This window comes from Stenella coeruleoalba (genome assembly GCF_951394435.1).
Source record: "Stenella coeruleoalba genome assembly, chromosome: 1".
In the NCBI taxonomy this organism is placed as follows: domain Eukaryota; kingdom Metazoa; phylum Chordata; class Mammalia; order Artiodactyla; family Delphinidae; genus Stenella; species Stenella coeruleoalba.
In genome coordinates this window covers 68,287,521-68,310,073 of record NC_137169.1, presented here as the reverse complement: position 1 = coordinate 68,310,073, position 22,553 = coordinate 68,287,521, and the positions used below count along the sequence as shown (strand labels likewise).

General features: G+C 39.0%; 1 protein-coding gene across 1 annotated transcript in view; it reads right to left on the bottom strand.

Annotated features, from left to right (window-relative positions):
• The window catches only part of PTGFR (prostaglandin F receptor), a gene marked incomplete at both ends in the record, with an annotated part of 52,970 nt that extends 39,235 nt beyond the window's left edge, over positions 1-13,735 (bottom strand). Inside the window, one exon of the mRNA XM_079936512.1 lies at positions 12,938-13,735. Within this exon, the coding sequence (XP_079792638.1) occupies positions 12,938-13,735 (798 nt within the window). The remainder of the gene's footprint in view (positions 1-12,937) is intronic.
• Between the last annotated feature and the right edge of the window lie 8,818 nt (positions 13,736-22,553).

Genomic DNA, 22,553 nt, shown 5'->3' with positions numbered 1-22,553 from the left:
AGAACTGACCTACTTTCTAAACTGGAAATTAGCCATGCTCTTCCCTTCACTGACCCCCCCCTTCTGATTCAACTTCATGCTTCCCAAATTAGCAGAACTAAAGCACCCACCAGAGTACATACTACAGAATATCAGAAAATTTATTCCCCATGTTGTATTTTCTTCAATGTCAGAATTCTAGAGCTCAACCAAGAGGTATTGGGGGCATGACAGAGAGGGAGAGAAAAGCTCTTCTTGTTCTGCTTGAATGTTATGATGATGCTGTATTCCATTAATAAGAATGGCACAAAAAGATTCTTAGACGATCCCAATAATAGTAAACGCACAAACAAAATGCAAAAAACCCGAAAATTCTATTGCTTTCATTGCACTAATAATGCTCACCTTCAGTATAAGATAAAAAGAATTTAAGGCAAACTGTTTTAAAAGTGAGAGGGAAGGTTGCTTTATGTTTATAAAAGGAATAATTTACAACAAAGATATAAAAGACATGAATTAACCCCGATGACATTATGTTGAAATCTAAATCATCGAAATCCAATGAAAACCATTAGAAATACAAATATAAACTAACAAAACACAAATATAATAAAATTCCAAGTTCTCATACACTTTTTTTTTTTTTTTTTTTTTTTGCCATACGCGGGCCTGTCACTGCTGTGGCCTCTCCCGTTGCGGAGCACAGGCTCCAGACGCGCAGGCTCAGCGGCCATGGCTCACGGGCCTAGCCGCTCCGCGGCATGTGGGATCTTCCCAGACCGGGGCATGAACCCGTGTCCCCTGCATCGGCAGGCGGACTCTCAACCACTGCGCCACCAGGGAAGCCCTCATACACATTATTTGACAGAACAATTAGAAAGAATAATAAGAAAATAATATTCTATTACCAATAATATTGATTTAATACCTATGTATTGAACTTTGTAGCTTAAAAAAGAGTGTAAATTCTTTTCAAATGCCCATGGGATATTTACAAAATCTGATAATAAGAAGTTAACTAAAAAAGAAAGAAAGAAAGAAAAAAAACAAGAAGTTAACTAACTTGAAAACAGTAAGGTTTGTAAGTTGATGTATGCCATTTTTTTTTTAACATCTTCATTGGAGTATAATTGCTTTACAGTGGTGAAGCAACTGACAAAGGATATAAGGCATTTTTAAACTGTTAAACTAAACAGCCCTCTGGAAAGACTAATTTTAAAAGAAAAATTTCAAATTTTGTGTTATGACAAAACTACAAAATTATTATTCAAAACATGATTATGATCACGAAAGGGGACACTCTATATTGTAACTGATAAACTGAACACAAGTCTAAATAAAATGTGAAGAAAATGGTAATTGTACGTAAAGTTAAATTTAGATCAATAGGATGAAATAAAGAAGATCCAAATAGGGCTTCCCTGGTGGCGCAGTGGTTGAGAGTCTGCCTGCCAATGCAGGGGACATGGGTTCGTGCCCTGGTCCGTGAGGATCCCACATGCCGCGGAGCGGCTAGGCCCGTGAGCCACGGCCGCTGGGCCTGTGCGTCCGGAGCCTGTGCTCCGCAACGGGAGAGGCCACAACAGAGAGAGGCCTGCGTACCGCAAAAAAAAAAAAAAAAAAAAAAAAAAAAAGAAAGATCCAAACACATTTAAGAATTTCATATGTAATAAAGGTAGGAATTTAGAACAGCTGCAGAAAGACCATTTAATAAATGATTTGGAATAACTAGCTAACCATTCAAAAGAAAATTCATGTTATTAGTTTGCAAATTAAACCAAAATAAACTATGAATGTATTAAAAACATAAATACAAAAAAATGAAAAAGCAAAAGTGCTAGAAGAAAAAAGAAATGAATACCAATGTCATCTTAGCCTGAAAAAGTATTTCTTAACATGAAACAGAAAGCAGTAACTACAAAAGAAATTATGGATTCATTCACTACTTGTATAATTAAAATACTAAGTTAAAAGGCGAACAATGAATACGGAAAAACAATTGCTTTTATAACAATTGATTTTATAATTATTTTTATATATTAGCATTATCTGGTCTTTGTTATCCAAAAAGTTCTTGAAAATCATTTACAGATACCCACACATTCACAAAAGAAAGGAGATAATGCCCAATAATATAAGAAAAAAAGTTCACTCTGTTAATCAAAGAAATTAAACTAATATGTATTCTGTATCAGATGAGTAAAAGGATGCACCCAGTATGTTAATAGTGTTTATCTCTGGGTACTCAGATTTGGAAGATTTTTTAAAATTTTAATTTGTAGCTTGATGTACTTTCTTACAATAAAATTTTATAGTTAAAGAAAACATTGCATTATTTCAAAGTAGCTTGAAGGAATATAACACATGAAATTTAATATTCCTTAATAAGGATAAGATGCCCGTGGAAATAAGGCGAGGTCTTTCCTTTCCAGCAGAGTTCCTATAACATGAGAGTGCCTCTCCACCCTCACATCTATATATGCCAGCTTTCTGCTGCCTTCGCTGCTTCATCCCTGCTTCGCTCCCCATCCTGCATTCCGTCTCTCTGTCTGTTGTGTGGTTTTTATTTTCCTTGTTTTCTGGTCCTCTGCCATGAACAAAAATGCGAGAAGCAAAACAGGGGAAGATGTAATCAAAGTAATAGCAACAATGACTGTTGCTGCTGCTGCTACAGCAATGTTATTATTTATTATTTAATACTAATACACCTTTGGACCCAGAGGTTCCTCCACTATTACTAAAGCAATTAACCCTCTACCCTGCTCCCAGGCAAGGTCAAAAAAATACAAATAGTTTTATTTATGTCATACTAAAAGAAGAAAGAAAAGGAAAAGGAGGACGCACATAAGAGAGATTGGAGGAGCGAGCACAAAGGTTGTGGGTAAATTGAAGGAGCTAGAAAATATGATTCCTAGAATTTGGCTCAGGAAAATTTTCCCAGGTCATGTCTCTGTCTCTATGCTTTACTGCATTTCTAATTTAAGCCTATCCACGGGATATGCTGGGTTGCAGCATATCCCGTGGAGAGACACCCAGCCTTTTGTTCAGTAAAAACCTGCTCAAAGAATAAATCAGTGAGTAAATTAACAAGTAGATTAAAGAATAAATGATTTTTTAATTTTCTTCATTTATATTATTAATGTTCATAGCAACTTGTTTTTCTTTACCTTCAGTCCTTGCTAACACTTTCTTAACCTAAATTCTTGGATGGAATGATTGGGTTTTGTGATGTTTCATTTCAACAACATTTATTTCTCTTCTATATCCTGAGTCACTTCCCTTGTCAAAAGATAGTATAAAATATTACTTTGAATTATGAAATTTTTATCATCTGATTTAATTTTTCTACTACTCATATTTCATTACTTAAAAAATCTGGCTTTTAATATTAATTTATTACAACCTGCTGTATTCTAATCTTGTTCAAGCCTGTCCCAAATACTAAAGAGTTTGTTATTCTTACACTTTTATATCTCTAGAAATTATATACATTAGTATCTGTTTTCTCCTTGTTTTACCTTACAATTTACATTACTTGACTTTGGATCACAATTTTTTCCAGTAATATTTCCTTCTAAATGATATGCTATAGATATTTATAAGTTACCAAAAATAATCTTATCCACTACATTCATAACAGTATGCCTGCTACTCTTTTTCTTTTTTTTTTTTTTTTTGCCATAGCTATTTTATTGTATTTTTTTCAAGCAAAGGCATTTATTTGGTTATCCATTTTAAACATAGCAGAGGGATAGTTGGGGAGTTTGGGATTGACATGTATCTGCTATTTTATTCTAACATAAATTATAATCAAATATCTTCATATTTCAATTTTCTATATATGTCTTCCTTTTTCCTTTTCTATAAACACTGTTAATTAAGGCCATAGATATAGTGACCAATTAAATCACAGAGGTTGTTATTCTGCATCTAGAACACTGCCTGGCACCTGGCAGGTGCTCAATAAAAGTTTGTCAAACAAGTAGACAAATAATTCCTTGTGGACTACCAAATTGGAAGTAACGGCTTCCTACTATAGCACCCTTATTCACTTAATAACTAATTAAAAAGTGCCTTTGATCAGCTTGTTGAGAGATGATCTTTTGCTGGCTTTTATTGGTCGACAGCATTAATATTTGCCAGTAATAGCAACATAACGATAATAGTATAATAACTGAAGCATATGGTACTATGTCAGGCACTATTTTAACTTACATCTATTCATTTATTTAGTCCTCACAACAACCCAATGAAGCGATACTATTACTCTACCTATTTTACATGTGAAGAAATTGAAGCACAGAGTGGTTAGGGACACACAGGAACCAGAAGAAACAGGACGTGAACCCAGGCTCTTAACTACTACATGACACTGAGCTAATAGTTTAGCTCCTCGAGTATATCTTTTACTCCAACTAAGTTGTCAGCTCTTCGAGGAAAAAGCTTTATCTTTTGGGCACAGCCCCAATAGTAGTACTTTATACATAACAGTCTCAATAGTTTTTGCTAATTTTAGCTTGGTTCAACAATGTATAAGTTAATATCTAATACATTATTATAATTATAATACTACATTATTAGATTATTTGAATTCAAATAAGATGTGAAAGATTAGCACAAAAACATCTTTACTTCTGGTGAGACAGTGAAATGAGGCACAATAATCTGAACCTTCGAGGGACATTGTTCAGGAACGTTTTCTGATCCCAGCGTGACCAAACCTTCTCAAGACAGGAGAAATGGAAAACATCCGGACTAAACACAGATGACTATTTTTAACTGAGATGGCAGGTAGCAATAACGGCAATAGACGCTTGAGGATCTGGGGACTGTGTTGAGCATTTACTGTATGCCAATCACTATGTTATGAGATTGTAAGGAGGACAAATCATATTTTCCAGTGGTACTTTTAAGTAAGATCCATTTTTATAATCAGTTCACGGATGTACAAAATTGGTTTAGAGTAACTCCAGGTCACAGCTAAGAGATGGTGGGGCTGGGACCCTGCCCCACCCCCCGCCTGTGCTTAAATAACTAGAGCATTCTAAAAGAAATGCTTGACTTGGGACTGTGCACTAAAAGCTAAAGGGAATCTTTTACACAATCCAGTTGTCTCTGTCTCCTTTGCCGTCACACCGCAGCCATACTCTGTTTTGGCATTTCACAATCTGAATTTAATTTGGGGATTCAATAGCTTAGAAGGAGTGAGAAAAAATATCTCCCTGTCTGTATAAAGCCACAACTGTACCCACTCCTCTGTGGCATTACCATCCTGACACCCAGGACGGAGGACTGACAGAATGACAAATTTACACAAGCTTTGAAAGGTAATATTTGCAAATATCAAAAGACAAAATTCTCCTATTGAATGAAATCCTCTCTAAATACAGATAAATGGCATTGAAATAACAGTTAAAATCTGGTGTGGCTGTAAATGATTTCCGAAGCAAACATAAATGCAAATGCATTTTATATACCTCCTGTAAGGATGAGACTAAGCAAATAAAGTTAAAACTGGCAACCCAGAGAGATTTGGGGCAAATCAACATCTTGAATTGTTCTTGAAATGTTTGGGGGCTTAATTTAAAACCCCAAAACACATTAAGCGAGAAGAGTTTTAGATTCATGCGGGTATAAATTTAATCCACATGTTTCTGATTCATTTACACTTGAATCATTCAAGTAATATTTTGTAAGTGCCGTCTCAATGTCTGATATCTTTGGGCGTTTTTATGTCTCTCTCCTTAAAAACAGGAAGCCATATTTTGCCAAGAGTAAATAAACTTAAAATACCTAAGTATTCCAGACAACCGTGCACAACTAAATCAACAGACTTTTGTGTAAATTCTCAACCTAGCAGTGTCTTTTTTTAATTGATTGACTTTTGGTCCAATTTTGCACCATACTTTTCCATGAAGAGAGATCACATACTCAAATGAATTCAATTCCAAAGGCCTATGCATAACTCAATATATTTACCAAATCACACTGTAAACCTATGTGTAATATACTTTATATTTAGATAATGTGTGAACAAATGGACTTCTAGAAAACGGTCCTAAACCGGATACTGCAGGAAGCAGACTTTGAGACAGAGATCTACATGCAGGCATTTTTCTGAGCACAGTGAGGTGATGAGGAAAGCAGGACTTGGCACAGGGAGAAGCAGAGCTGGAATGGAGCTACAAGCTCTGAAGCGCATATGACCCTTCAGAAATGTCCCAAATGAGGCAAGGGGGTAAGTGCTTTGGATCCCCACATCCACCTGTCACTGTACGCAGAATGACCAAAGAGGGGGGGCATAACCACGGGCAAGGCAGCTCCCTTGACTGGAGGGTACTTTCCCCAGGGGCAAAACTCACCACAAAGGGGATCTGGGTGGGGCACCATGTCTACTAAGCAGGTCTGTTGGAGTTCTCTGAGAATTAATCCTCCATGAATAAAAGACCTACTCAATCTTTTAGTCTGATTAGCAATACAAATTGAGCCATGTAGTCACTCAATCAGCTGGCAAAGGCTTGAGGTAAGCAAGCCCATTTTATAGAGAAATTTCAACAATTACTCTGGAGATTTTATTTATAACAATGTACAACCAGTATCTGCAGGTCTTTACTCAAAGAAAGTTTTTCCTTCTGTCTCCTGAAGTGACCCCCTCAAAGATAAAACACCAGTAAAAAATACATACATTTTGGGAGAAAAAATGTGTGCATGTAGAGAAAAAGGTGGCGCTAAAGATAATAATGGGGCAAATATAACTATGAATAAGTTATATCAGCTAATTGTTTCCTTTGCCTTCAATACTTTGTATTTAATACTTGGTTCCTTAGTCCATTCATTCAATTAACATTGGTTTATGACCTACTACTTGTAGAAACTAAAACACAAACCAGTAATATAGCTCCTAGCTACCAAGGACCATTGAGACTAACAGAGGAAATTGGCATGTAAACATCATAACAAAATAATATCATTCCTAGTTTATCCATGATGCTGACAAAATTCCTAAATTCTAGTACCAGATGCAAATTGTAGAATGTTCAGGATTCTCCAGGACACCATTTCCAACTAATACTCCTGGGGAACCTCTGAACACACGTTCCCCTCTCGGACTTCTCCAATCCAAATCCCAATTCAAAGTATTGGAAGTATTCCCGAGACCGACCAATTAAGTCCTGACCTCATCAGCAGACTGGGTCCAAAGTGGAAATGAGGGCCATTACCCACTGAGCCCTCCTTTATGGGAGATTCATTTAGCAAATACTTACTGAGCTCAACTCTGTGCCAGGCACTGGTCTCAGAACTGAGGACGCAGCAATAATCGAGGTCCCTTCCTTCAAGGAGCTTACATGCTAGAGGCAGAAGCCAAAACACAAAATAAACAGAGAAATGTACCCCATGTTATTGAATACTGCTAAGTGCTATGAGAGTAAATAAGGCAGAGCAATGGAGGAGAGAAGAGAAAGGGTACTTTTTAAGATAGACTACCTAGACAACATGAGATTTAAGAGAGGAGTCGGGGGAGAGCCACATGGATGTCAGGAGGAGAGTACTCCAGGCAAGAGAACACCAAGGCTTCAGGGACAGGAATATGTTCCCAAATCTCTCAGAACTGCTCCTCTGCCAGCTCCTGTCACTGACCTCACACCACGTACTCCACGTCCACCCAAACACAAGAGCAGCCTGAATTCCCATCATAGAAACTATATTTAATGTATCTCTAAAACATACCTTTTCGTCTGGATATGAATTTTAAGCTGCATGAGTCTGAGTTGTTTACGAATTTCCTAAAAGTAGAACCTAAGTCTTACCAGTCCTTTCTCCAGACATCATGATTGCTACTTCCACATTCCAAACCGGGGAGCATTCCCACTTCACAGAGGAAACCAGCTAAAACAATTTCCGACAAATCGCCTCTAAGATCAGCAGCAATGCAAGAATAACCAAAAAGATCTGACATAAAACTATATGAGAGTGAGAGTCCATTTTGTTTTTAATTTTAGAATGAAACCCATTCAAAGCCCTTTTTATTTGGTACAATTAGATCCAATGATGGATCTAATTAGTTAAATTTTTAAACTAATTTAAAAATTAGTTAATTTTTTTAGTTTGGGAAATAATTCAAACATGTACACATTATGTATATACATATTTATACATTTTCCGTATTTTTCTTTTCACTTGAAGCATGTAACTATACATCTGTTCACCGTCCTTTCAGTGTAGAGGCAGGTGCACAAGACACATACACAGATTTCCATTACACAGGTCTTACATACAATAATGAGAGCCAGCCTCTCAAAGAAAGCAATCTTCACTAGTAGTCAAAATGTCCTATTCTGTTGTGTTGTTCCATCGTTTGCCACTAGCCCTGTAAGACCTGGTCATTATGATGCCAATACCTTTAGTAATTCAGTAGAATTCAATTAACCATTCATTTTTTGATTTATATCTGACAAACATCTTAGTGACCAAATGTTTAACTATATGACTAGAAATACTAGCAGAAGAGTAACAACCTTAGAAAAATCAAATTCAAACTCTACCTACACAAGAAAACACATTTCTTGGGTAAACTCACCTACATAAGGTATCATTTTCTCTTCATATACTTTATACTTCTTTTCCCAATTCAAAATGAACCTCTACCCTTGAAGAGAAGGTAAACAAACTAAACAGCCTTCCAGAAAAGATCCCTGAAGTTTAATTGTGTCATAACTCGACAGTTGCTGACTTAAGGAACAGATTAAAAATTACCATTTGGTTTCAATATTTGCTTAATTAACGCTCACCTACAGAACTCAGAATCCACATTCTGGTCAATCATTTCCAATCTCTTGACATTCATACTACTTAAGTTACAGTCAAGCAGTCAACAAGTATTTAATGCTCTGCCAAACTAGTGAAATAAGCATAGCAATAATAATAAATTCCTTTTAGGACTACATATTCTAGAAATGGAACATTAAAAAGAATCAGTACCTGTAGAAAGACAGAAGCAAAGACTATTAAGGAAATGTTACTTAGAAGTGCTGTTAAATGTCTTCTTTTTCTCCGTCACTCTAGAAACATCAGAAAAAATCTTCAAGATTTATTTGGAAAAAGTGATTTACCTAGAATGCATGCAAGACAATTTTATAATTGCCATTTGACTCTCAAAGATTTTTGTATTAACTTGTTGCTAAATGGAATTGTAAGCTAATAAGTACCTATTGTATTTTCCTGGATTTTTCAGTTGGGATTGTAATTAAATGAATTTATATGAGTTAACCATGTTTAAAACTATAAAATTCAGTTATTGAAAATTTTTTTAAGTCATTAACAAGTTATATTTTAAACTAATATTACAATTGTACATTTCTAAATTTCAGTTCCTGAAAATACACACACACACACACACACACACACACACACACACACACATTTTCCCCTTTGTGGGAAAAAAACAAACAAACATTAAATTAATAAAAAAAGCTATAGGGGATTTTTAGGGTGGTGAAACTATTCTATATGATACTGCAATGGTGGACACATGTCAATATACATTTGTCAAAACCCACACACTGTACAACATAAGGAGAACCTTAATGTAAACTACAGACTTTAGTCAATAATAATGTACAAGTATTGGCTCATTGATTGTAACGAATGTACTACATCAGTGCAAGATGTTAATAATAAGGATGACTGTGGGGTGGAGGGGTGGAGGCATGAGGAGCTATATGTAAACTCTGTTTTCCACTCATTTTTCTGTAAACCTAAAACTACTCAAGAAAAATTAAGTCTATTAAAAGAGAGATTTCTAACAAACATCATGATCATCTTACCTTTGTATTAAAGTCAATCATCAAACTTAATAAAGTATCCCCCTTTTCATCAGCTACAAATTTTAAAAATTTTAGAAATTATGCCACTATTGATGTTTTGATGCATTAAATCTTGCCAAACCCAGACACCAACATCCGCATTACTCACTTCCTCCTTTTAGTGTATGCACCTGTACCCCATTCCAGTTTGAGGCTTGAAAATGACAGTGAACACAGGTCAAAGAGTGTCTTCAGATGTTCATTCAAATGACAAATCCAACATTTCATCCTCATCAATCATAGAGAGAAGGCACATGGTGTAAAGTAGGCCATTGACATGGAAGATGTCACAACTATAGTGCATCTATGGGAATTTAGAAGCTTGGTTTCAGAGATATTTTTTAAACAAGAAGCTTTTAAAATATAGGGTGGAGAATAATGGCTCAGTCATTAATACCTATGCAGTTCCTCCTGGGCACTTACGTAGTAAAGAAGAAATGGTTCAACAGAGGAATCAGTGTTAGGTGTTATTTTGGCATTCCCAAGCCTGGGTTTTTCACTCAGGTTCCATTTAGAACTGTCTGGTGGTCTTAATGTAATGTGCAAGGCACTTATGTCCAGGCCACAAGTTATAAATCCTTCAGACAGAACTTGCCATGAAGACCCAAGACTCCACAAGAGAAACTGAAAATAATGCTTGAAACAACTTAAAACATCAATCCAGCAGGGGTATCTGTGGTAGACCTACTACACATCTAATGCAGAAATAATTTTCCACACTAAAAAGCATTTTAGAAGTATTGATACATTGGTGTCATAGGTGTAGCAATAATTCACAGTTAAATAGAACGCAGACCTCAGAAAATGTTTCACAAAAATAAAATTATATTCCACTAGGAAATATGTTCAAAATATGAATTAAATTGTAATATCTATTTTAACAGTAAAGAAAACCAAAAATTCAGGACAAGAAATTAGAGAAAAACATAAATTCAAAATATCCATGGTGAGGATGAAATTTTGTTACTTTCCATTCCCTTACAGTAGTTAACCTATAACTCCTATTTCTCAAAGTCAAAAGCCAGAACTAAGTAGAATTTTAAAGGTGACTCAGAACAAGCAAAAACCAAAACACCAGTGATTAGCCCAGTTGTCCAGATTATCTGTCTCTCATTAAGTTCACTATTTCATGGTTTTCAGGTTTTCTCCAGAGCTAGGACCTTCATTTTTACATTTTCTTTAAATATATTCAGCTACCTCTTTTCTCCCTTTCTTAGTATTCCCTTTCCAACCCTCAAATTAATTTCGTTTTTGCTCAGACTCACTGTTTATTTTAAAAAGCTACTCTATTTAAAAGTTTAAGAAGAAGAGGAGCATTACTCTAAGGGAATTTCCTTTGTCAAGTAGCATAAATTAAACTCTCTAAGAATGAACACTGAAATGACTCGATGTGTTGATAGAACTCGTCTCTGCTATTCAGATTCAAACAACTGAACTATGAGCTCAGATGAGACCCCTAACTGGGGTCACCCAAGGCCTCCTAAATTGACAATAAGCCAGCCTCAAAACGTTGACTTGCCATTGACAGATGTAGCCTATCCTCTCCTCGGTTGGGCCCCTAGGACAGTTCTGGAACATCACGAAAAAAATATTTAAATGATACAAAAATTCCGGAAGCCAAATTCAAATTGTGAGGAAATAACAGAGATAGAAACAAATTTTTTTTTTTTTTTTTTTTTTTTTTTTTTGCAGTACGCGGGCCCCTCACTGCTGTGGCCTCTCCCGTTGCGGAGCACAGGCTCCGGATGCGCAGGCTCAGCGGCCATGGCTCACGGGCCCAGCCGCTCCGCAGCATGTGGGATCCTCCCGGATAGGCGCACGAACCCGCGTCCCCTGCATCGGCAGGCGGACTCTCAACCACTGCACCACCGGGGAAGCCCAAGAAATATTTTAAAAGTAGAAATCTTTTTGCAGAATAAAATCAACTACCATAGGATCTGTCTGCAGCAACAGCTCTCAAAGACTTTTCTGTTCACCAGGACCATCAGGATTGTTTATTAAAACCCTACTGGCAACAGTTCTTGGACAATGGACCTAAGGGGGCCTAGAAGAACTGCATTATTAACAAGCACCTGCATAACACGAAGCAAGGTATGACCATGACCTTTGTGTTATGTCTACCTTTGTCTCACCCTTTTGCCTTACCTCTACCTGGGTATCACCTGTATTACTATCTTTGGATACCAATCTGTTTCCCCACTGGTACAAAAAAAGGGATCAAAATATCTTTACTGCCATCAGGAGCTACATACAGAAGGATGTTTTCTCTTTCGTTGTATGTTATCACTTTTTCCATCATAAAGTAAACTGTTGGAGACAGTTATGGTCATACTTATCAATCATAAGTATTTTGTCTTCTACCTAGAAAGTCATATAAATGATTTATGTTTGTTGCTAATTCTTTAAACTTAGCCATCATTTCCAAATAAAAATACCAAGCTGTTAAATATAGCTGCTGGCTAAATTGAAAAAGAGGAAGGAATGAAATGATAAGAGAAGAATCCCTGGCTCTCCTGCCAATCATACCTCTCCCTGCATTACTATCATCCTGGGTTAGTGAACTAGTGATTCTTTATCTACCCATCTAGTTCACCTACACTATCCAACTATCTCAACCCATCACCTCCCTTTGCGAGCTGAGACCTGGTCATTGTGTGCTGAGAAGCAGCCAGTCTATAAATTACAAGTCCATGTGGTTTTCTATCAAGACTTACTGGAGTCCATTCTAATATTGTTTTATAGCCTTTTTTTTCACATTTTAGAAACTAATCATATTCAGTATATTAAAACTATGTTACTTTTGTGAAAATTACTTTATACCACACTGCAACAGGTAACACTATGGTTAGAATTGTTTAGGGAGAGATTTCTTTTAATTCTGGGCTTGTGGGGAAATAACCATCTATGTCATAAATAGCTTAATTCTAAGCCAGAGCTGAGAACTAAAGTAAGTTCTGAGTAGAAGTAAGTTCCAGCATTTAAAAGATGAAACAGCATTGCCCATCAAGACTACCAACTTTGAAAAGACAAGAAACCTTGTATTGAATATCGATTAACTGAACAAAGCAAAAATTGTCAAAACCGTAGGTCCTTACCAGAAACGGACTCCAGCAAACGCAGGAGACACACATTATACCCAGGAGCTGGATGACCATTTCAAAATGATGAGACCTGCCTTGTCTGTGCTGCTGACTTTTAAATTTAACTCTTAAAAGTGAAATTCCTGTGATGGCATTGCAAAAAAATGAAATACCAAGGGCTAGGAGCCCCAGAAATGAAAAAAGTAAAAGATAAAACCTATCTTCCCAGTCTTTGATGTGATCTGTTTTGTAGAAACACCAGGTCTTCGACGCTTGAATTTTATAGTCACGATGCCCAAGGATGGGCAGCAAAGCTACGAAAACAGCAAAAAAGCACACTCCACTCAACATCATTTTAACATGTTTGGATGTAATTTTCGTAGAGTGAAATATTGGTTGGGTGACTCCAATACATCGCTCAATGGCCATCACACTGCCTAGAAAAAGTGGGCACAGACCAGAGAATACCATGCAGATACCAAAAATACTGCAAAGGACGTTTGATTTGTCAAAATGGATCCAGTCTTTATCAGAAGCATATACAAAGACTGCTATAGCTCCATTGATGAGGTGCCCAAAGAAATCTGTGATTACCAGAGCACTAGCTAAAAGCAAAAACGATGACTTGTACTTCTGTCTAAATCTCTGGTATGCCTTCATGAGAATAGCAATAGCAAGGCTGTTTGATAAGATTCCCACTGTCATGAAGGTTATCGAAAAAGATATTGAAAGCTCTTCTTCCATTTGGCAAGTTGTATTTGAAAGGAGCCCGGCTGCAGGAGACACTGGCTGTTTGGAATTGTTCGTGGACATTGTTGTGGAGATAAGAGCTGGCCACTCAAGTCATCTCCCTCTCAAAACAGTGCAGGTTTGCGGTCCAGAGATCTGTAGCATAAAGACAGAGAAATTATGAGCCCTGGATAACTGTTCATCTGACATTGAAGGCCAAAGCTCCCCAGCACCCTGTGGTGGGAATCAGACTTATCTGGCCTGTCATGAGCAAGGTTGCATCATACTGAAAATAGCACACATCTGCCTGCAGTTCCACATTTCATTTTCAAGGTAAAGAAGCTACCAGAATTGAGACCCCTTGGTTAACCTCTATGGCTACTCTGCCACTGGGCACCTCCTAAACTGCCTCCTGACAATTCACTGACACCTTAAAACTCCTAAGGTTTACGAAGTCGCTTAACAAAGCTAGATTTAAACCCAGTTGAGTTTTTAAAGTATAATAGTCTATTTTAATAACTAGGTGACTTTCAAAGTTTCTGCTTTTTTCTCTGATGAGCTTTGTCCCCAAAGTGCAGATTATTTCTCTGAGACCTATGACTGTCAGGCAGACAAAATCATCTTCTCCAAACTTTGGGAGGGTGCAAAGTGGAGCCACAAGCTCACTGACGCTGCATGGGGCGTCTCTGAATAAGTTCTAAAACTATTTGATTTAGGTCAAATAACAGCAAACCACACACATCAGTGACCCCTGGAAGGCTCAGTGTTGAGTCTCTAGGAAGATTTTCTGGTCCAGCTACCACCTGTGCAGAAATGTTGGCTGATGAGAGCATAGAAGGCAGGCCGCCCTCACTGTGGGCGCATCTGCCTAGATGCTGTTGATCTAAGTTATAGCTTCAGGGTAGTTACATCCCAGGCGAATTATTTATTTGTCGCTCTTTCTCTAGTGAGTTGAGGCCTGAGTCACAGACCCTCTATACCCGCCACTACTGCCACCCCGCCCCGAGCTATTTCCACCGGCGTTTCCCCAGCAGCTTTCTGGGAGGCTAGGAATTCCGGAGCCAGCCTTTCCTGGGACCTGCCCAAGTGGGGCCGCCCGGGACTGCCCGGAGGGCGGCCGCCTCCTCCGGTCTTACTCACAGCTCGACTTTCGATCACTACTACCCCACCGCCCCCAGGCCTCTGCTTGCAACATCCTTCCCAAACCTCTGAACTGCCTGAAACTTTCTGCGATTGCTCAAACGCCAGAGGCCGATTTCCCTCCCACCCCGGGGGGCGCCAAAGGCCTGCGCTGGCCAGGATGCCGGAGTCGAAGTGTCGCGGGCGGGGAAGCAAGGAGAGGGAAGGGGATCTTTTCCTTTACCCGTTTCCCTCCTCTGAGATCCGTTCTACCCGGTCCCCAGGCGCGCACCTCAGGCTCCAGACGGATCAGACATTGCTCTGCGGGTCTCCCCAGCTTGGGGCATCTGGTCCAAACTTGTTGGCCAGCTCAGGCTAAGGTGCCCTCCGGTGCCGCCGGCTGCTGCTGCCGCCGGGCATCCGAGGTGGGGTGGCTAAACCTCAGTCGGGTGGCCAACGCGTGGGAATCCAGCCGCTGAAGGGGTGTTTACCTTGGCATCCCGGGCCGCGGGCAGGGCTCTAGGTGGAGCAGAAGAGCGCGCGGGTCCGTGGGCCATCCCGCGCCCGGCTTCGCTCCGTCGCTGCCGCCGGTTCCTGGGGCTCTGCGCCGCGCTCTCGCTCCAGCTCCGGCCCGGGCTCCGACTCTGTCTCGCCGCGCGTGTTTCTGCGCGCGCTCCCAGCGCGGAACCTGCCGGGTGCGCTGGGCTCCCCCGATCCTTTAGCACCTAGCGGCGCTCACCGCCTGGGCGGGGTGGAGGGCGCGGTTGACCTCCGCCCCTTCCTCTCCGCCCCTTTTGCTTGGAGTCCAGAGCCGGACCCGGAGGGACTTGAGAACCGCGCTCGGGTGCTACGTCCCCCTCCTCAGCATCAGAGCGGCCCCCTCAGCTGCCCGACCACTTAAGGAAAAGTTTTGTTTTAAACTCATTCTCCAGCTAAAGGCGCCATCTCTACGGCTGTAAAATAGGAATAAGGAGAGCTGAGGAAAGCCTGCAGAAAGCTGTCGTGACAGCGTCTTGAACTGTCAGATTGCAGATTGCAGACACTTCCTCCCAAATCCAGCTCAAAAAGGATAAAGAAACCAGGTAGAAGGAAAGAGATGGTGTATTTGGGCTTAGGGACCGACATCCCCAGGAAGTTAAAAACAGGTATTCGGGCCACGTGTTGTCAATGGAAAGTCACTGCCTTAGGATTCACTGTCACTTAGAGGACTGGACTGTTCCTAGCTTTCTAAAGAATGTGAGAAGGGAAAGGGATAAGCAGTATTCTCACAGGACACATGCAGATAAAGCATTAGTAACATTTTAATGATCAAAAAAGCCCAATGGTGAGAGAATTTCTAGTGGTATGTTTACCCAAAGAGATGTGACTCTTAAATTTTGTGGAGATTATTTTTATGATCAAGTAAAGAAAAATCCACTACTTCATTAGGAATTATAATTTGAGCCATTTTAATGCTGTAACCACTTTTTGCTAATATTGTTTTGATCTGTACCTATTAACTATCTCATTTTTATAGCTAATCACTTATGGAAATCTATTACTGACCTTTGCTCTTTTATCAGTAAAATATTGCCACGGCTTTTGTGAAAAACCAATGCCACATGGAAATAAACTCTCTTTTCTCCATTCTAAAATCAGAAAGGGCCTCTAAATTCCTAGAAATTGGAAAGGATCATAAAGTGCTACAGTGAGATAAAATAAATTAGCCATTAACTATAGAAAAGAATGATTGCACAGCTTTCCCCTGTGGTAAATATTGAGGGTTTTTTTAATGATATGATCATAACTTGTAAAATAAACTGTTACTCAGGTATGGTCAGGGAATTGAAAAATTTGGTTAACCAAATATTCTGGTTAGTAGAGAAATATTACATCTGGATGACCAGTGTCCAAAAAACAACTATGTAATAAACCACATGGAAAATGTGCATGACACAGAGAACTATTCTTTCCTTTAGTGATTAACAGCACTTAATCACATTAGATGCAATTACCTATTTACTTATGTCTCTCCCACTGAATTGAATTCCTGCAGAAGTCTCATTCATCTCTCCGTCCTCACCCAGGACTATGCCTTGTCACTTATCCAACGCTGTCTGAATTCATCAATGTTATAACCGACATTTCCAGTATCACACTTCAAAATCTTGAACAGTCCCCATCTCTCACTGGCACATCTCACTAACAACAGCTGCTCAATCTACTGGGTAAAGAAAGAGAAAATTCTCGTTAATGCAATTTCAAGTCATAATATTTATTATGTAATATATTCAAAACATTATTAATTTAGTTTTCAAAGTACTAGATAAATCCTATTAAAAAAAAACTTTCCAATACAGAAACAGGAAGAAATAGAAATAGAAACAGAAAATGTAAGTAGACCAATCACAAGCACTGAAGTGGAGACTGTGATTAAAAATCTTCCAGTAGGGCTTCCCTGGTGGCGCAGTGGTTGAGAGTCCGCCTGGTGATGCAGGGGACATGGGTTCGTGCCCCGGTCCGAGAAGATCCCACATGCTGCAGAGCGGCTGGGCCCGTGAGCCATGGCCGCTGAGCCTGCGCGTCCGGAGCCTGTGCTCCGCAACGGAAGAGGCCACAACAATGAGAGGCCCGCAAAAAAAAAGCATCCACTTCACATGTATTCTTGGAGTTCCTTTTTTAGAATCCATTCCTTAATCGACACATTTCACCTGAGTCTCAATAAAAGATTCTAAAGCATCTACATCTCTTCTCAAGATAGAAAGAATATATTAGTATCAGTAGAGAAAGCTACTAATTTATATGGAAGATTAAACAGCTAACTACTCTTAAAAGAAAAAAATATATGTCTGGCCTTATCACACCCAAATCTGATCCCCTATTCCAAGTTCCCAATGGCAGCCTCTGACTGCTTATATAAGGAAGACTAGCTGGCCAATCAGCAGATGAGAGAAACAAACAGATCAAAAATTGTGTGTGGGGGGAGGGGATGGCTGATAAACTTCTGAAAAGTGGTAGTTGGTATTGCTACTGCTAAGTGGACGCACATAAAACTCTTAATTTATACATTCATTCAACAAATTTCTTGAGCACCTACTTTGTGTCAGGCACTGTTTCTAAGAGGCAGAGGTACAGCTGTGTGGACAAAGAATCCAAGCCTCTGCTCTGGTATGGCTTCTAGGCTGGGGGAGGTACTTACTTTTGTGGAGCATGTGTCCAAAACCCTGATGTGATTTGGTGGCTTCCCTTTAATGGAGGCAAAGCTGATGTCAGCCTGTCTGCAAGGAGATAACATACCATGACAGGTGTGTACCTGGCAATCATCTTCATTCAGGATAAGATGCAGATCACTTTGCTCAGAAGAGTGTGCACATTATAATTAAAGTCAGAGAAACTGGGACTCAGTAACACTGAGGCTGAAATTAAAACTCCATAAAAATCAAAGGAAGTATTGGAAGTTGATTTTTATAGTTTTAATAAAACTGTCTAGGAAAACTTTTCTGGAACTTGCCATTGACATTAATACTAGAAACTATGCCCAGTTTGGTAGTAATGAAACTAATAACAACTTCTTTTGTCTTTTTACTTTTATTATGTAACTCTTTGAAACATGAAAAGTAACATACATAATGCATTTGTAAGTTGTGAATTATAAAATAAACACCCATGCACCTACTATCTAATTTAAGGACGGCATTAATTTCCTAGCACTGCTGTTACAAAGTACCACAAACTGAGTGGCTTAAACAACAGAAATGTATTGTCTTATAGTTTGGAGGTTAGAGTCCAAAATCAAGGTGTTGGTTAGTTCCTTCTGAGGGAGAATCTGTTCCATAAACCTGGCCTAGCTTCTGATGAATTTCTGGCAATCTTTATTGTTGCTTATCTTTTAGATGCCTCACTCCAATCTCTGCCCTTCATCTTCACGTGCCATTCTCTCTCTTTGTCCTCACATGACCATCTTCTTATAAGGAGCCCAGTCATATTGGATTTGGGATCCACCCTACTCCAGTACGACCTGATTTTAATTGATTTCATCTGCAACAACCCTATTTCCTAATACAGTCACACTCTGAGATACCCGGGGTTGGGACTTCAACATATTTGAGGGGAGGGCGGGGAGTAATTCCATCCATAACAAGGGCTAGACTAGAACATTACTAATATCGTTACATCTATCTGCATATTTCTGCCTCCATTTCATTCCTCTGTATCCATCCCCCAGAGATAACCCCTATCCTGAACTGTTTGTCATCATTCCCTTGCCTTTTATTGTTTTATCACATAAATAACCAGATGAACCAATATGTAATTTAATTTTCCTTGTTTTGTAACTTAACCTTCTGTAACTTGTTTCTTTAATGCAAGATTTATAAGATTCACACATATTGTATACAGTAATATTCATTTACAAAATTCTATAGTCAATGTTTGGATATCCAAATTTTTAGAATATCATCCTGTTAATAACCATTGGGATTATTTCCAGTTTTTTGTTCTTAGGAAATAATCTACTATGAATAATCTTGTATTTATCACGTTGTGTAGGAGTTTCTCTAGGATATATACCTAGAGTGAAATTACTGGGTCATAGCATATGAAAATGTCTAACTTGCCAAGATAAGGCTGTGCCTAAGAGATTTCCTTTACATTTGTGATAACACTTGCAATTGTCTATCTCTTTAATTATTACCAACCAGATGGTTGTAAAGTGATATCACATTGGGAAACTAAATTATATTTCTCTTTGCATTTCTGTTTCTTCTTCTGTGAAATATCTGTTTGTCTCTTTTGTCCAAATTTTTACTGGGTTATTTATCTTCTTATTAATTCTTTATGTGTTCTAGATACTAATCCTCTATCAGTTGTAGAGCAAACATCTTTTTCCAAATCACAGCTTGCCTTTTCATTTTCTTTGCTATCATTTTTTTTACAAGCAGTGCTTAATTTAATGGTGTCAAATTTAAATATTTTTAATCTCACATTTTATGCTGTACTCTAACATTTTTTGTGTCACATTTTAAAACGCCTTCCAGAGCCTGGATTATAAAGATATTCTACAATATATTTTCTAAATGTTCTAACATTTTTGCCTTCCACGTTTGAGTCTTTAATCCTTCAGATAATTATTTTTGAGTATTTGTGAAGTAGGAATCCAGGGTTTTTCTCCATATGGATAACCAACATTTGTGGCGCCATTATTAAATGATCCCACTATTATGGGTTGAATTGTGTCCCCCAAAATGCAAATATTGAAGTCCTAACCTCCAGCACCTCAGAAAGTGACCTTATTTGGAGATAAGGTCTTTACAGAGGTAATCAAGTTAAAATGAGGCCATCAGGGTGGGCCCTAATTCAATCTGATTGGTGTCCTTATAAAAAGGGGAAATTTGGAGACAGACACACAAGGAGAACACCATGTGAACATGAAGATGACCCAATTACATGCCATGGAAAGAGGCCTGGAAGAGAATCATAGCCCTCATAACCCTCAGAACGAACCAATGCTGCCAACACCTTGATTTTGGACTTCTAGCCTCCAGAACTGTGAGACAATACATTTCAGTTGTTTAAGTCCCCCAGTTTGTGGTACTTTGTTATGGCAGCCCTATCAAATTTGTACATCCTCCCTTCCCCACTAATCTGAAACATATATCTCTCACGGACCGAGTTTCCATATATGCATGGGGAAATTATTATTCATTGACAGACCTACCATGCTCAGTGGTTCCCACTGGACTCTGGTTCCCCTCGGAAGTACTATTGTCATCCTTAGGATAAACTCTGAATTCTTTAAGGGTGGTTTTCAAGGCTCTTCCTAATCTATCCCCCTACTTCTGCCCCGAGGTTTAACTCTCATTCCTCACTGCTTAAACTCTTTGCCACAGCAACACTGACATCCTCAACTCCTACAAACTGTCCCTTGGCCTTCTGCCACCTCTATCTTTAGCAATCTTCCTCCAACCCCTCACACATTGCCTGATCCCTATTCAGGCTTCAGTGCTCAAAAGTTATTGTGGTTTCTGTACATCGTGCTAACTGCATGTCTATCATTGCCATTGTATTTCCAGCACCTTGCACATGCTGTGGAAGTGCTCATGAATGAGTGAATGAATGAATGAATGAAGTAGACATACTACAGAAGTGGAAACCCAAGCACAAAGAAGTAACTTGCCTGATTAGAGTGGCAAGTACATGTGACAAAACCAAGTCTATCTGACCACAAAACCCATATTCTTACCAACACTTCGTATTGCCTCTGGGTTTAATAAAACATAAAGTGCTGTCCTTTATGCACAGGGTTTGTTGCTGCTAAGCCTACCACAAGAAGGACAAATGCCTGTATTGTTTTTCTTTTGGTGCAAGAAGTTTTTCAATAATCCATCTACATCCTTTCACAAGATCCAAGACCCACAATGCCACTTTTTTAGCACTGATGTTTTTGTTAACTCTTCAAGACAGGCAGAATGGAAAGTCTATGAGGTGAAAAGATGGGAAAGGTTGGAAGGAAGCAGAATAGCAAGATAATATTTATTGACTTCCTGCCCTGTGCCCAGCACTGTGACAGGCTCTTTAAATGCACACATCAACACCATCAGATGGTCATTTTATCCTCATTACACAGAGGAGAAAGGAAGAAACCGAAGCCCAAAAAACATAAATTCTTTGTCCAAGATCACACAGCTATGATGAAAGTGAGATGCAACCCAAACCATGAGGTGCTCAGCAATTTCTGCTTCATTCAGGGACAGGGGGCCATGCAGATCCTCTTAAAACTCCCGTCTATTCCCACACCTCCCCATCAGCCTGGACCCTGTCCCTGGCTAGTCCCTCTGGAGCCCTGGATGCCTATCACCAGGCATTTATTTATTTATTTATTCTACAAGTTCTATTTATTTATTTATTCTACAAGTTTATTAGACTCGAACTGAGCAAGGTGTTATGCTAAGGACTTTTCAGATGCAGGGATCATGTAGCCCCAGCTTCTGCCTTCAAGAAACTTAAAATCTAAACTAGTATGCTAGTTCTTGTTAATGACCGATTTTTCACTTTTCTTTCCATTTCACCTTCATCCTTTTCCTGGCTCCCATTTGCCCTTTTGATACTTTTCTTCCTGATTTATTTGACTTCAATATTTCATATAGATAGCTAGGATCCAACTAAGAAGCAAATTTAATCCACCCAGTAAACTATCATTTTTAAGTGGCCCTGAGCAGGTGAGACACAAGACATACAGTGTTTGACAAAAGTGAAAGTGGCAAGCAAGAGTTTGCATCAGGAGAGAGAATGGACCAGATGCAGCATCACAGAAATGCCTGAAGGCACTGGGGACCCCACAGGGGCCAAAAAGGAAGACAGTGTTATGCAAAGAAACTTTGTCTCCTTCACTATTTTTTGCATGCTTGCATATGAAAAGATATAGAATTTACATCTGTTGAGAATTGGCTGTGTCTCAATGCTAAACACTTTACATATATATTCAATTAACTTACCCTAGAACTCTATTTAAAAAGGCAAAATCATGATCTTCGTTTTGCACAGAGGCAACTGAGGCACAGAAAGATTAAGGGGTTAAATTGCTTAATGGTAGAGGAGGAACTCAGTACCAGGTCTGTTCAACTCCTTGACCCTAACCCCTGGCCCAACCGCCTCCCTGAAAATGATAAGCTGTCAAGACGCCCCCGCACGCTGTGGTTGGACACGCAGGGTTTTCCCAGTATTGGCAGCTGTCACGGAATGTCCTTTGTGGCTAAGTAGTTATCAGGGGTCATCTTGATTCCTCATCTGCATTCAGTGTTTGTCC